This window comes from Lissotriton vulgaris, chromosome 1_1 (assembly GCF_964263255.1).
Source record: "Lissotriton vulgaris chromosome 1_1, aLisVul1.2, whole genome shotgun sequence".
Taxonomy (NCBI): domain Eukaryota; kingdom Metazoa; phylum Chordata; class Amphibia; order Caudata; family Salamandridae; genus Lissotriton; species Lissotriton vulgaris.
In genome coordinates this window covers 1191466848-1191481039 of record NC_141685.1, presented here as the reverse complement: position 1 = coordinate 1191481039, position 14192 = coordinate 1191466848, and the positions used below count along the sequence as shown (strand labels likewise).

General features: G+C 39.6%; 1 protein-coding gene across 2 annotated transcripts in view; it reads right to left on the bottom strand.

Annotated features, from left to right (window-relative positions):
• Positions 1–14192, bottom strand: part of PRRX1 (paired related homeobox 1) — a 424833-nt gene that overhangs the window by 26492 nt on the left and 384149 nt on the right. The window contains exon 4 of one of the 2 annotated variants that reach the window (XM_086964442.1): positions 6129–6208. The exons of the other annotated variant lie outside the window; for it this stretch is intronic. Coding sequence (XP_086820568.1) covers positions 6157–6208 — 52 coding nt within the window. The 3' untranslated portion in view covers positions 6129–6156. The remainder of the gene's footprint in view (positions 1–6128; positions 6209–14192) is intronic. 2 annotated transcript variants of the gene reach the window in all.

The following is a 14192-nucleotide window of genomic DNA, read 5'->3' as shown; positions in this document are numbered from 1 at the left end:
TGTTTGCAAGTATTCCTCCCATCATCTTTTGTGTGACTAATGTATGGCCCTAAGTGGACAAGGGTATGCTCTGCCATGGGTTCTTTGCTCAGTGTACCATAGAATCAAGTCCATACCTCACTGATGAGACCTAACAAGGCCTCATCAGTCTGGGGTAGCTTATGTTCCCTTATGGAGGGGGCCTTATCTGGCAGTTGGGTATGGACCACTCCAATGAGGAGCAGGGTCAGTACTGATTTTCATAAAGCAGGTCTTTGATGAGAGTTGCACAGTGTTAAAAATACAAAGGGTTGGAATTTTCCTTTGAGTGATTGCCAGTGGTTAGACTATTTAAAAGCATTCCTAGGTGTGTTACTCCTACAACGCATCTTTTACAACGTAATGCTGTTACAACGCAGCTATTACATCGCAAATACCATTACAATGCATGCCATTACAACGCATGGCATTACATAGCAGATGCTATTACAACGCATACCATTACATCGTAAGTATTGGTAAGTATTTAATTTTTTTTTTAATTTTATTTAATATTTTATAATTGATTTATTTATTATTAATTAAAAAAAATATTTATTTCGTTTTTAAATATTATAAATTAAATATATTAATTTAAGTATTTGTTTAAATAAGTATGAGTATAGGAGTATATGTTTTGGGGTACTGATGTATATGTTTTGGGGTGTTTGGGTATTTTTAGGTTTTAGGGCAGTGTTTGGGTTTTGGGGTACAGGGGTGTTTTTAGGTTTTAGGGCATGGTTTGGGTTTTGGGGTACAGGGGTGTTTTTAGGTTTTAGGGCATGGTTTGGGTTTTGGGGTACAGGGGTGTTTTTAGGTTTTAGGGCAGGGTTTGGGTTTTGGGGTACAGGGGTGTTTTTAGGTTTTAGGGTAGGGTTTGGGTTTTGGGGTACAGGGGTGTTTTTAGGTTTTAGGGCAGTGTTTGGGTTTTGGGGTACAGGGGTGTTTTTAGGTTTTAGGGCAGGGTTTGGGTTTTGGGGTACAGGGGTGTTTTTAGGTTTTAGGGCAGGGTTTGGGTTTTGGGGTACAGGGGTGTTTTTAGGTTTTTGGGTAGGGTTTGGGTTTTGGGGTACAGGGGTGTTTTTAGGTTTTAGGGTAGGGTTTGGGTTTTGGGGTACAGGGGTGTTTTTAGGTTTTAGGGCATGGTTTGGGTTTTGGGGTACAGGGGTGTTTTTAGGTTTTAGGGCAGGGTTTGGGTTTTGGGGTACAGGGGTGTTTTTAGGTTTTAGGGCAGGGTTTGGGTTTTGGGGTACAGGGGTGTTTTTAGGTTTTAGGGTAGGGTTTGGGTTTTGGGGTACAGGGGTGTTTTTAGGTTTTAGGGTAGGGTTTGGGTTTTGGGGTACAGGGGTGTTTTTAGGTTTTAGGGTAGGGTTTGGGTTTTGGGGTACAGGGGTGTTTTTAGGTTTTAGGGCAGGGTTTGTGTTTAGGGATAATTAAATTATATTTACCATTTTAAAATTGATTAAAATATATTTAGTAAATTAAATTAATTATTTTACACTAATTACATTTTTAAATTAAATTAATTAAATTAAATTAATTATTTTACACTAATTAAATTTTAAAAAAAAATTAATTAAATTACATAAATAATTATTATTAATTTAATTTAATTTCATTATAAAAAATATGTACTTTAAACTAATTACTTTTTTTTATAAAATTAAATTAATTACTATGTTTAATAAAATTACATTTATTAAATTGATATTATTTATTAAATATATATTATTTAACTAAATTAATTTTATGACAATTTTAAAATGTCTTTTAATTAAATTATTTTAAATAAATTAATTACAATAAACTAAATAACATTTTTAAAAAAAGCTATACTTACCTATACTTACGATGTAATGCCATGCGTTGTAATAGCATTTGCGATGTAATGCCATGCATTGTAATGACATCCGTTGTAATGTATCCCGCGTTGTCAAATCTGCGTTGTAACGGAACGCGTTGTAATACATCGCGTTGTACTGACACCAATCCCATTCCTACCATCACCTTTTGTTTGACTGATGTAATTCCCTTAGTGGCCAAGGGTATACCCTGGCATAGGTTCTTTCTTCACAGTGCCATAGGATCCAAACTATATCTCACAGATGAGGACTAACAAGATCAAAACTGGTGTGGTGTTGCTTATGTTTCCTTTTAGGTGAAACCACACTTGGCAGTTTTGGATGGCCTGTTCCCATGAGAAGCAGGGTCAGTATTGCTTTGCATAACGTGGACTTTTATCTAGAGTGGGCGAAAAATGATGGGTAGGAATGCAGCCCGAGTGATTACCAGTGGTTAGACTATTTGCCATCACCCATTACCGTTTGTGTAATTGCCATGATAACAATGATAGGAAGGACCATGGCCAGAATCAGCAAAGCCAGGAGGACCAATACAAGGAAGATCAGAGAGACATGACCAAGTGTACCAAGGCCAGATGGAACGGAAGCAAGATGACCAGGACCAGAGGAATAAACACCATGGAAACTGCGCCAGTAGAATTGGTATCAGGTGGATTAAGATTAGGAAGTCTAAGAGGAACAAGAGAGGCAGCATCAGTATTGGTGCAAAAGGGCCATGAACAGGACCAGGGTCAGGAGAACGGAATAAAATGACTATAATTTGGAAAAGGACCAAGACCAGTAGGCTCTAGTCCAGGAGGAACAAGACCAGAACGTCTAAGGGGGAAGGAGAACCAGTAGCAAGAGAATAAGGTAAACCAGGGCAAGGAAATGCAGAAGGACAGTGGCCCAAACGAACAGGGAGAACAGGGCTGGGGAGACCCGTGGACCAGGAGTAGGACAAGAAGACACATTAGGGGGACCAAGACCTGGAGGCAAGCCAAGACCAGATGGTCCAGCAGAAACAAGAAGATCAGCAGGACCAGAACAAACAAGAAGAGGAGGCTGGGACCTGAAGTTCGGGAGAAACAGAAATCCAGGATTTCTGGTTCAGCACTAGACTTAGGATGACCTGGAGGCAAAAGAGTACAACCAGGACCAGGAAGAGGGCCCGGAGGAGAACGTTTGCTGGGAGGGGTAGGGCCAACGGGAGCAGAGCTAGTAGCACCAGACGGAGCAAAAGGACCCTTAGGGGAAGGATCAGGACCAGGGAAAGCAGGAGCAGGGCCTAGTGAAGGACAAGGAATATAAAGGCAGCTGGAAATACCATGGCCAGGACAAGTAGGACCTCGACATGATGGTGAAAAAGACCAGGACCTGAGAAGCACCAAGCGTAAACCAAGATGAGGGGAGGAAGAAAAAGAAAAAGGAGGAAAACTAGAAGGGGAAAATGATTAGGTGGAGGAGGACTGGGAGGGGGAAGTGGACCAGGAGGAGAATGTTGAGGAGGAGCAGAAGGATCAGCAGGTGAAGGACCATGAGGAGGGTCACCAGGAAGAGGCAGCCAAAGGAATGGTGGGCCCCATTAATACGGACATGCCTTGAGTTACAGGGTCTAGACCTATTTCTTATAAATTAATCCTTCAGGAATACATTTTGAGCTCGCTTGATGCACAGCTTAATACCCTCAGCTATCTTAAAATGCAGTCTGTGGTCAATTAAGCAATCCAGAACAAGCAATAAGCATATGGTCACTTTTAGTTGTCAATTTCATTTTCTCTGAATTTGGCACAAATAGTGCTAGGCTGACTGTCATTGGGGCTGCCCAAGTGGCTTTATCTCTTATGAATTCGCTCACTTTCTGGTGCACTCATTTTAACGTGATCCCAGATTAAATAGATTCAATTTCCAATGGTTGTTAAGACATTTCTTTGTAGCAACAGTTTATCATATTATTTTGAAATATTGTAAAGGACTGTTAGAAAAGTCACATTTTCTCAAAGCTGCTGTTTAATTGTCTGGAATTTCTGAACTTAAATGTTTTTTAAGGGTGATCAAGAACTATCCCTACATTTATGATCATGTCTCCTTAAAAATACATCTCTTCTCTTCTTATCCATTCACAATTGATTATTGTTCGACAGCAAATCAAGGATGGTGAGCACGCAATGACACATATTATTTAACCCCATGGTGATTATCGCTGAGCTGCTTGCATGCACAAAATACTGAGATTGAGTTTGTGTGTACGAAAAACGTTAGGAAAAGTTTGCATTGATTGTTTTCATTGTCCATATTTTATTTACATTGTAGGAGTACTAAGTATGGGACTATTTGGTACTTTGAACATATAAGCCCTTTCTGAATTTTAAATTTTTAGAAGTCCTCCCATTGCTTTCATCCCATGTTCACCAACTTAATGTAAGGGAGCAGAAATCCTAAAAATAAGCTGACAAGATTCCGAATTATGCAGAAAAATAATATTATTACTCGCTCATTTGCAAGCATCTAAAAAAGAGTGAGATTTTACTAATGTAAGTCTTTACAGTTTGAAAGGTTTGAATTTCGACATGCATAGGCATCATAAAATAACTTAAAACTGGAGTATTTATGCTTTTGCAAATTGATAAAATCCCACAATCAAGAAGTTGCATATTTATCTATTAATGACTCTACAGTCACATTTATGTATGTTCTTACACATTTCCAACAATTGCATAGAAACATCTCAAGTGCCACAGTACATCAATTTGATTCTTAATTATTTCTCCCTTGCTGCTCTTTGCTTGAGAAAGTATGTGAGAGAGGCTATGTGGGGCGACCCTCTGACATTTAAGTAATTTCACTAACGCCATAGAAGTAATGGAATTGAAATCGCAAACCAATTGCCACACAGAAGAAATCGCAGAAAATGAAACCACGGGTCAAATGTATCAAGCTAAATTGCGAATGGCGATCGCAATTTAGCTGTGTGCTATGTATTTAGGCAAATACCTACTCGCCAAATAAGTCCTTATTTTGCGCAAGCCTTTAGAGAATCGCAATTTGCGATTCCCTAAATGCTATGCTAGTAGGCATCACAAATTGCGATATTGCAGTAAGGAATCGCAAATTACCACCAACTTCAAGTTGGCAGTAATTTGCGATTTCCTTTGAAAAAGCACTTTTTAGCTTTTTTCAAAGTGCTATGTGGCACGCATACATGTCCTTAGGGCATGTATGTGCGCCACTTGTGCACACATGCACATTTCAAGGGTGCAACAGGGTGTTCAATTGGAACCATTACACCCTTCAGATTGTGTGCGCAATTTGCGAGTACCTATTGGGTACTCGCAAATTGCGCTCGCAATTCCCATTCATTCCTATGAGCCTATTGGCCCTTAGCAATGAATGGGAAGGCATTCCTTAATTGCGAGTCGCAATTAAGGAATGCGAGGGAATCGCAAAAAAAAATGCTAACTTTTATTTACATATCGTTTTGCGATTCTCAAATAGCGTTTCTCTAAAAATCGCTATTTGAGAATCACAAATGCTTTCTTTGATACATATACCCCCACATGTCATAAGGCCTTGATGACCAATTCAGAGTTACATTACACGGAATTTAACACTGCCAAATTTATGGGAAGTGTATCCTACAATTCATATCTTTGAATAGGACATACAAGATAGTAGTAGGAATTTTAAAGACGGCACATGGTTCTCATTTGCATCACAAAGTGTCCCGTAAATAATCCCTTAGGCTACTTAGTGACTGTACGCAGGCTGGCTGGCCATCAGTTACTTGTTTGTTGCTGTTTGACAGCATGGTGCGCAAATGCTTCCATAGGAGCGTGAGACTCAAGCAAAAGGCCACTTAGAGGCTGAATCTCAGGAGCACAAAAGGGGCTTCAATTGTAACCCTCACAAGACCCCCCATGATTTGCAGAGAACCAAAGTTAGCTTAAGATATAACTTGCTTTCCAGAGACTCCCAAGGCGGCTGGAACATTTTATGGAGTACTTTGGAGAGGTCTTCATCTCCTCCCTGGGAGGCAAAGCGGTTCAATGGACGATCACAGGAGGAACTGGGATTAATGTTGTTTTATTTCCTGAGTGAGGCACACCATATTTGGTGGTTCCCAAGAAAGCACATGCTGTAAGGTTATTAAAACATAAATCGTGTGCTGCAATGTCGTCTAAAAAATAAATTGCCTAAGAATTAAGCTCTGCGAAATATAACTTTTTCCCCTAAACCCTCTAACAAGCAATGAAAACGTTTATTACTCACCATGAGCATCTTTTTAGAAGGTTTTTCTTCACCATTCCTGGAACAGGTATGTTCTCACCTTGGGGGTTTGGCTCCACCCACTAAAGCAGGAGGCAAAAAACGATGTGCTGTCAATAACCAGTATATGAGCCAGATGTTCCCTACTCTCAGCATTGATGATGACGACTGTACTGTTACCTGGACGTTGGAGAATGGCACCACAGTAGGACGGTGGTGATACACGGTTTGTCCGCAAGGAGGCGTTCTGGTAAATCACTCTTGAAAGACTGAACAAATTATTCAGCTGGTAGTGCTCTCAATCTTCAATAAAACTTTCCATTATTTAATAACAGGAGGCGTTAGCAGGTGGAAATATCTAACATTGATATTATTGCCAAAGTCAGGACTGCAAACCGGTAACATGCCCGGAGAATTCGAAATCAATGGTGAAAAGGGAAGCAGGATTCCCAGTAAGTTTGCAAAACATCTATGGTATTTAAAAAATTGACGCAAGTAGCAATGATCAAAACAACTGCTAGGTTACATTTTAGATAACATCGTGGAAGTCGTGTATACATTACAATCAGGGACGGACTGGACTTTTATTCCATAGGGTATATGCCCCGTGGCCTGGAGAAACTGGAGGCCGGGTTTTCAAACCCGAGAGCTGCTGCTGGTGTCTCTCTCACTTTTCCCAGCTCCACCAGGGAAATTGCAGCAGGCAGAAGCGTCTTCAAGAGAGAGAAGTAGAGCACCGAAGGGGGATAGAGAGAGGGAGAGAGAGAGAGGGGGAGAGAGAGAGAGAGAGAGAGAGAGGGAGAGAGAGAGAGAGAGAGAGAGAGAGAGAGAGAGAGAGAGGTAGATAGAGAGAGAAAGAGAGAGAGAGAGGGAGAGAGGGAGAGAGAGAGAGAGAGAGAGAAAGAGGGAGAGAGAGATGATAAATAGAGAGAGAGAGAGAGAGAGAGAGAGAGAGAGGGAGAGAGAGAGAGAGAGAGAGAGAGGTAGATAGAGAGAGAGAGAGAGAGAGAGAGAGAGAGAGAGAGAGAGAGAGAAATAAATAGAGAGAGAAATATATATATATATATATATATATATATATATATATATATATATATATATATATATATATATATATATATATATATATATATATATATATTCACTGAAAAAACCATAGGTTTCACACCAGTTATAGTTAGGAATTAGCATTTAAAAAACCTATGAAATTCACTGAAAAAACCATAGGTTTCACACCGGTTATAGTTAGGAATTAGCATTTAAAAAACCTATTAAATTCACTGAAAAAACCATAGGTTTCACACCAGTTATAGTTAGCTGGAAATTTTACTGATATAAAACCATTGAAATTCCCACGTTATAGTTAGTCGGACTCACTATAACTTGCGCGTGCAATGCACTGCTGATGACATCACATATTACATCACTCATGACATGGTGAGTGACATCACTCATGACATCACTGATGACACCATCCAGTGAATTTGGGTCTTTCTGAAAAATAAATATTAGTGAGTTATGTTTAAATATTTAAATACATATATTAGTGTTTCACTTTGTGTATAAGTGGCTACATGTGTTGATGAGTAGCTACATGCGTATGTATATGGGTTATTTGATATTTTTATTAGTATCAGTTTGAGTGTCTATATGGTTTGGTGGGGGTATTACTTAGCACATAGATGCATGAGTGACTGACTCTTTGTTTGTATGTGTTTTGAAGACAGCATATGTACAGGACTGTATGGGTGGATGAGTGTCTATATGTGTTTGTTAGTGAGTGAATGACTGTCTCACTAGTGTCTTTATCAGTAACTACATATGTTTTAATCTAGTATATATGAATATTGATGTATATAAGTGAGTATATGTGAGAGTAAGATATTGTAAGAGTTCCTGTTTAAATAAGTATGTGTTTCTATAAGTGATTGTTTAAGAGAATAAATATGTGTAATTTTCAATAGAAGTAAGGTGGAAGTGTGTGTATAACTCTATATTCAAATAAATGGTTGTTCAATAGTTTATTTGCACGTGTGAATATGTGTGTGAGTAACTTTTGGATGAATGTCGGTGTGTAACAGGATGTATAGGTGTATCTCTTCATATGATGAGTGAGTATATGTATGAGTGACTATATAGAACTGTTGGTGAATGAGTGGATGTGTATATAGATAGTGGAAGTACAGAATTGCTTGTTGTAACTGATATAGGTATGTCCATTTTTTAAAAATTTCAGTTTCTATTTTTGAATATGTGTCTCAAGGGTTACTTTACACTGAGAGGAGGTCTGTCACTGTGTCACAAGGATGGTGTCATCAGTGATGTCATGAGTGATGTCACTCACCATGTCATGAGTGATGTAATATGTGATGTCATCAGCAGTGCATTGCACGCGCAAGTTATAGTGAGTCCGACTAACTATAACGTGGGAATTTCAATGGTTTTATATCAGTAAAATTTCCAGCTAACTATAACTGGTGTGAAACCTATGGTTTTTTCAGTGAATTTAATAGGTTTTTTAAATGCTAATTCCTAACTATAACCGGTGTGAAACCTATGGTTTTTTCAGTGAATTTCATAGGTTTTTTAAATGGTAATTCCTAACTATAACTGGTGTGAAACCTATGGTTTTTTCAGTGAATTTCATAGGTTTTGTTAATGCTAATTCCTAACTATAAGTTTCACTTTATAAATAAGACTGTTAGCACTCTAGTTGTTCTTTTTAACACTCTGGTACATTCTGTCATTGGGCTACAGTTGGGCTACATCTAGTTGAAATTTGGGCTACATTTACAATTTTTGGTCTCTGGTGGCCATCTTTGGGCTACATTGGGCTACTTTGGGCTACATTTTGGCTCTAACATATATTAAGCCCAATGTAGCACAATACATATTTTTATAAAGTTAATTTTTTTACAAACCACTTCAGAATAGGGCTACCTGTCCCTACAATTATCCCATTTTTTTTTTTTAATTTTTGGGGGGAGCGCTCCCAGAGCGCGCCCCGGAGTGCGCCCCGAAAAGCGTATTTCTGAAAAGCGCCCCCGGGCGCGCTCCGGAGAGCGTCCCGTGAGCGCCAATATCGCAAATGAAAACATGATCGTGACGTATCGCGTAGCCGCGACCGCGTGATACGCACGGCGTAAGCGCACCCGGAAGTACTCGAGCGAATACTATCGCACAACGTAAACTTCCGACGCGCTTACGCTGCGCGCCCCCGGGCGCGTAGCGTAAGCGCGTCGGGTCATGTGAGCAGAAAATAACACTTTTCATTGGTTCATAACAGTTTTAGTTTCATAATGATGAAGCCCCTGGTCTTGTGACCTGAAAATAACACTTCTCATTGGTTCAGGACAGGTTTTTTTTCTAAATGATGAAAGACCCCACCTTTTTTCCTTATTCTGACTTTGTCCTTTGACTGAGGAAGACCTGTTTGTTGCTCTCTCTACTTTTTTGCTCCAAATAATGGCTTCAGTAGTAGCATCAGCTGGTGCATCTGCCCCACCACCACCACCACTACCACCAAGAGGACCAGCTCCAAATTATATTGGTGGTCAAGAACAGGAGGAGGAGGAAGAGGAAGAGGAGGAGGGGAGAAGAAGATGGCTGCCAGAAGAAAATACACCTTACAAACCCAAACCACACATTGTATGGCAGTTTTTTTCAATCCCAGAAGGGAAAAAAAAGGTGAATGCGCCCAAGGTGACTTGCCTCATCTGCAATGATGAACTTTCACGGGGCAACCCAAACAAAAAATATTCTTTTGGTAACTATACCATGATTCGGCACATGACCAGAAAGCACCCAAACAACTACTCTCGTGCAGAGTTCAGGGAACTGGCCAGTAACCTCCCCCAGTCATCAAGGACCCCCTCCCAAAGAAACCAACCCACCTCATCAGAACCAGAAACATCCGAGGTGAAGAGAGAAAGAGTAGGAGAATAGACAGAGTGGATGGCTTGAAAGAGAGACACAGAACATTGGCGGAAGGCAGTGGGGATTGCGTTAATGCCAAGGCTGTTTTTGGTGACCCAGTCCAGCCATATACATAAATAATCAAAATAATATTGTATACATTGCATTTATGTTAAGAAGAATGCTAGTCAAGCTGCGTTGCTATGTATGATTTGACAAAATTGGTAACTTTTACATTTATTTTGGAAATCTAAAAAAAATGGTGTACAGTGGCCAGTTCTGTATTACGGTCCTTGGACATCGGGCATTAAATTGTCCTTTTTTTTTGTATAACTGGGAAAACTAAAAGATATAACGTTTTTTTTGTAAATGGAAGGTTTTATTATTTTCAATGACACGCACGGATAATGATCTTTTCAGCACCCTCCTTACTCTGAGTTTGGTTTAACATTGTTTACACTGAGTTTAGCACACTACCAAACGTAGTACCCATTTGTAGAATGAGTATCTGGAGTGTAATGCAGATTACGCAATTGGTCTAAATGTGGCTCAACTATTGTCCGGCATCCTGCCAATGACTGACTCTTGGGTCCTTAGCTATATCCAACAAATGCGAGGAATGCAGCAAACTATGCATGGGATACAAAGCGATTATTAAACACATGGGTCACTAACATAGTGGAATTTCTTCATTGTCTCCTTAACCCAGGGTTTGCATTTATGAGGAAGACCAGCTAATCCACCCCAGAGGGTCTGTCCATCTAATACAAGTCATTCTTTTACCTCTGAAGTTTCTTTGAAGAGATGCAAAATGATATTGAAAAAGTCAAGGTCTGGCTTATACACTGGTTATCCGTAACGCACTTGTATGTCTCTGCTATTGAACAGAGCCAACTGTTTACTGTAACATCTTACCTGCTTCGAAAGGAAGAAAATCCTCTTGCACGTTAATTACAAATGAAATGTCTCGACTGGAAATGCATCCAGGCAGGGCATTGGTAGCACCTACAAATGTGTATATGTACAGCTAATATTGTATATTAAACACTCAGAAAGTGACAACCATCCTCCAGTATTTAAGGCTTCAGGCCTGAAGTACTAAGGTCAGGTCCAAATTTCAACCAGTGCAGTTTGCACAGATCGCGGTTTGCGACCTTACCTTCATTTGGCACATGACTGATATACTATTCAATTGCAGCAACAATACGATTTCACAGGCGATTGCAAAGATTCCTGCCTCGTCAATATGTATAAGGCAGGAGCCTTTATGCAACTCCCTAAGAATGACTGCGAACGCAGGTCTGGAGGCCCACAAGGAACAACAGACATATATCAGTATCCCTCCCCTGCCTGAATTCTGGCTTTTTCAGAAGTCCCTGTGCCTGAAAGAGTCTGGAGTTGCTTTCAAAAATATAAGTTGACATTCAGGGAATGGCACTAAGCGGAGCATGGAGCGCCCATGAACAACTGCAGTGCTCCCTAATGCCAGCACCAATCAATCAGGAGGTGGAACCTGTTCCCAAGGAAAAGCATCCACTTTGTGGATATGATACAACCATTGTTCCCTCTAATTATTTTACTCTGTGTGTGGCAGAGTAAGGTCTCTGTGTGCTGCCGCCAAGGCTATGTGCGCCAAGAACCAGACCTCATGTGTAGACCAAGGCTTTAAGTGGGATGAAAAAAACTAGGGGGTCCCTCAAAGGACCGTGACCGATGCAATTCAGCTGAAAATCTGTGCTTAGCATAGTGTGCCACCCGACTGATGTTTTGCTTCTTCTGTCATTGCATCCAGATATATAATACAAGTAATATTATAACTACAAGAAGCCAGGACTAATGGCTTTGCCAATGGTTATTTTTTGCACAACGTTGCATATAATATTAAAAATGCTTACGCTCTTGTGGTAGAGGTTGTGACTTAATGCTGGAGCTGCTGACTTAGAAGATGGGGTTTGAGTCTCGGGTACGATTAACATCCTGTGATTCTCGGCAAATCAACTAATCTCCCCATGCATCCCCCAAATAAATTCATGTAAATCGCTAAAGTACTTTTGGGTTGAGCATGCGCTATATAAAACTTGCTGCATTTCTTTTCTAAATGCAGGGCTGATGGTTTGCCTTTTAAAAAAATGTATGTTCAATGCTGCCCATGACTGACGCTTTGATCAGGGGAGCAACTAGACACAAACTTCGGGGGGGGGGGCTAACACTACCAGCCAGGGCTGGCCCTAGCACTGGTTGCACACTGTGCAAAAGTCAGCATTGGTGCCCCATCCTCCATTCTCTCCTGATCCATGAATTCCCTCACCACCACTCACCAACAATGCACCTCATCTCTCTATATTAACCTTCTGACAAACATTTAATTTTTTAATAGCGCTGCTCATAGTTTACTTACACTCAGTTCTGTGAGCTGCATGGTACACATTCTTTGTAGCAGGCACATTAACCCTCTGCACTGTGTGGGTGGCAGGAGTGCCCATGATAGTGCATGGTTAGTGATGCGACAATATGAGAGTAGGTTAAGAGGAGTGACTGCAGGGTGAGTGAAATGACCATATGAATTTGGGTGTTGATGTGAGTGCAGAGTGGGAGGAATAATTGCATGGTTAGTGATGGGCCTGTTTGAGTGAGATTGCAGATTTATCAGTGAGGGGGACAGGTGAGTGAAGTATCTCATGAGTGCAGGGTGAGTAGTGTGCTCATGTGACTGCATAGTGAGGTACAGGGTGAACAGCACCTGTGTATTCTGAGTGCAGAGTGATCACTGTGAGTGCAGGGTGAGTGAATGAATGGTGTGAGTGCATGGTGATTAGTGGGAGTGCATGGTGATTAGTGTGAGTGCAGGGTGAGCAGGAATGTGAGGGGCGAGAATGAGGAACGAGATATCTGAATGCAGGGTGCATTCCAAGACAATTGAAGTAACTCAGCTTGTTATTGACGGTGGCGTAGGGTTTCAGATATAAGTTAAACTATTGCTATTATTGCATTAATCAGGGATCAAGGGTGGAAGAAATAAATAATGTGCTGATCTTGCAACAAACTTTCAGTCTTATTATTAGGGTTGCCAGCTCATTTTTATGATGTCCCAGACGGTACAGAAATAAGAAGTCATCTAAACCACAAATATAAATAGAAAGCACTTTTAATTGTGTTCTAGGGCTGCTGAATGATTCATAACTGATAATTGAAGGGAACAAAGACAGAAAAGTCATTTTACAAATAAATACATAATTTATGGTGTATAAACCTTTTTAGTGTCAAGGCGAGGTCTTTGCAAGCTCTTTAAACAACACATGACTGACATTTTTCTTTTGGCAACCCTACTATATATTCCTTTTTTAGAAATTAATTCTCACACTACGGCAGTAAATGTAAAATAACAAATGTAAGGAATAGGCACAGTGGGTACTAGAACTAGAAAAACAAGCATTTGCAATGCAATAGGGTTTACATTTGCTACAGTTAAGCTATTGGCATTCTAAATGACAATGCCGTTTATTGTTTTGTTTTAAAAACCAACACATAAATAAAAGGCATTGTCATTTACAATGCCAATAGCTCAAAGTCTCGCAAATGCGAGACCTATTGCATTGCAAATGTTTGTATGGCAAATGTCATTGAACTAAAGACTGATCTTTCTGGGTTTCTCTGGACATTACTAGAAGCTCCATTTTCATTGACCTCATGGATCCGTTTTGGATCACTGAAATAATATCTACTGCCAAAATATCGAGTTGCCATAATATCGATGCCAAAATATCGAGGGACATAATATCGACTTTCTATCTTCACTAAGGTAAGTACAAAAATATCGAGTTTAAAATATCGAGTGTTAAAAATATAGACTGTCAAAATATCGTTTTTTTTATGTCTTTAAAATAAGTTAAAACTATTATAATATTAAATATATTTAATATAAACATTGTTAAAATTATTAAATAAATGTTACATTATTACATAATTAATGTAACTTTAAAAATTAATAATAATAATACATATATATATTTAAATACATGTTATTAATAAAACATATAGAATATATTTACCATAGCATAGCAAAAGGTTTAAATTTAATGTAACCACTCCAGTGGGTGCTACATTAAAGAGATCGTTGGATAGGGTAGGGATAAAATTACTATTCCCACTTCA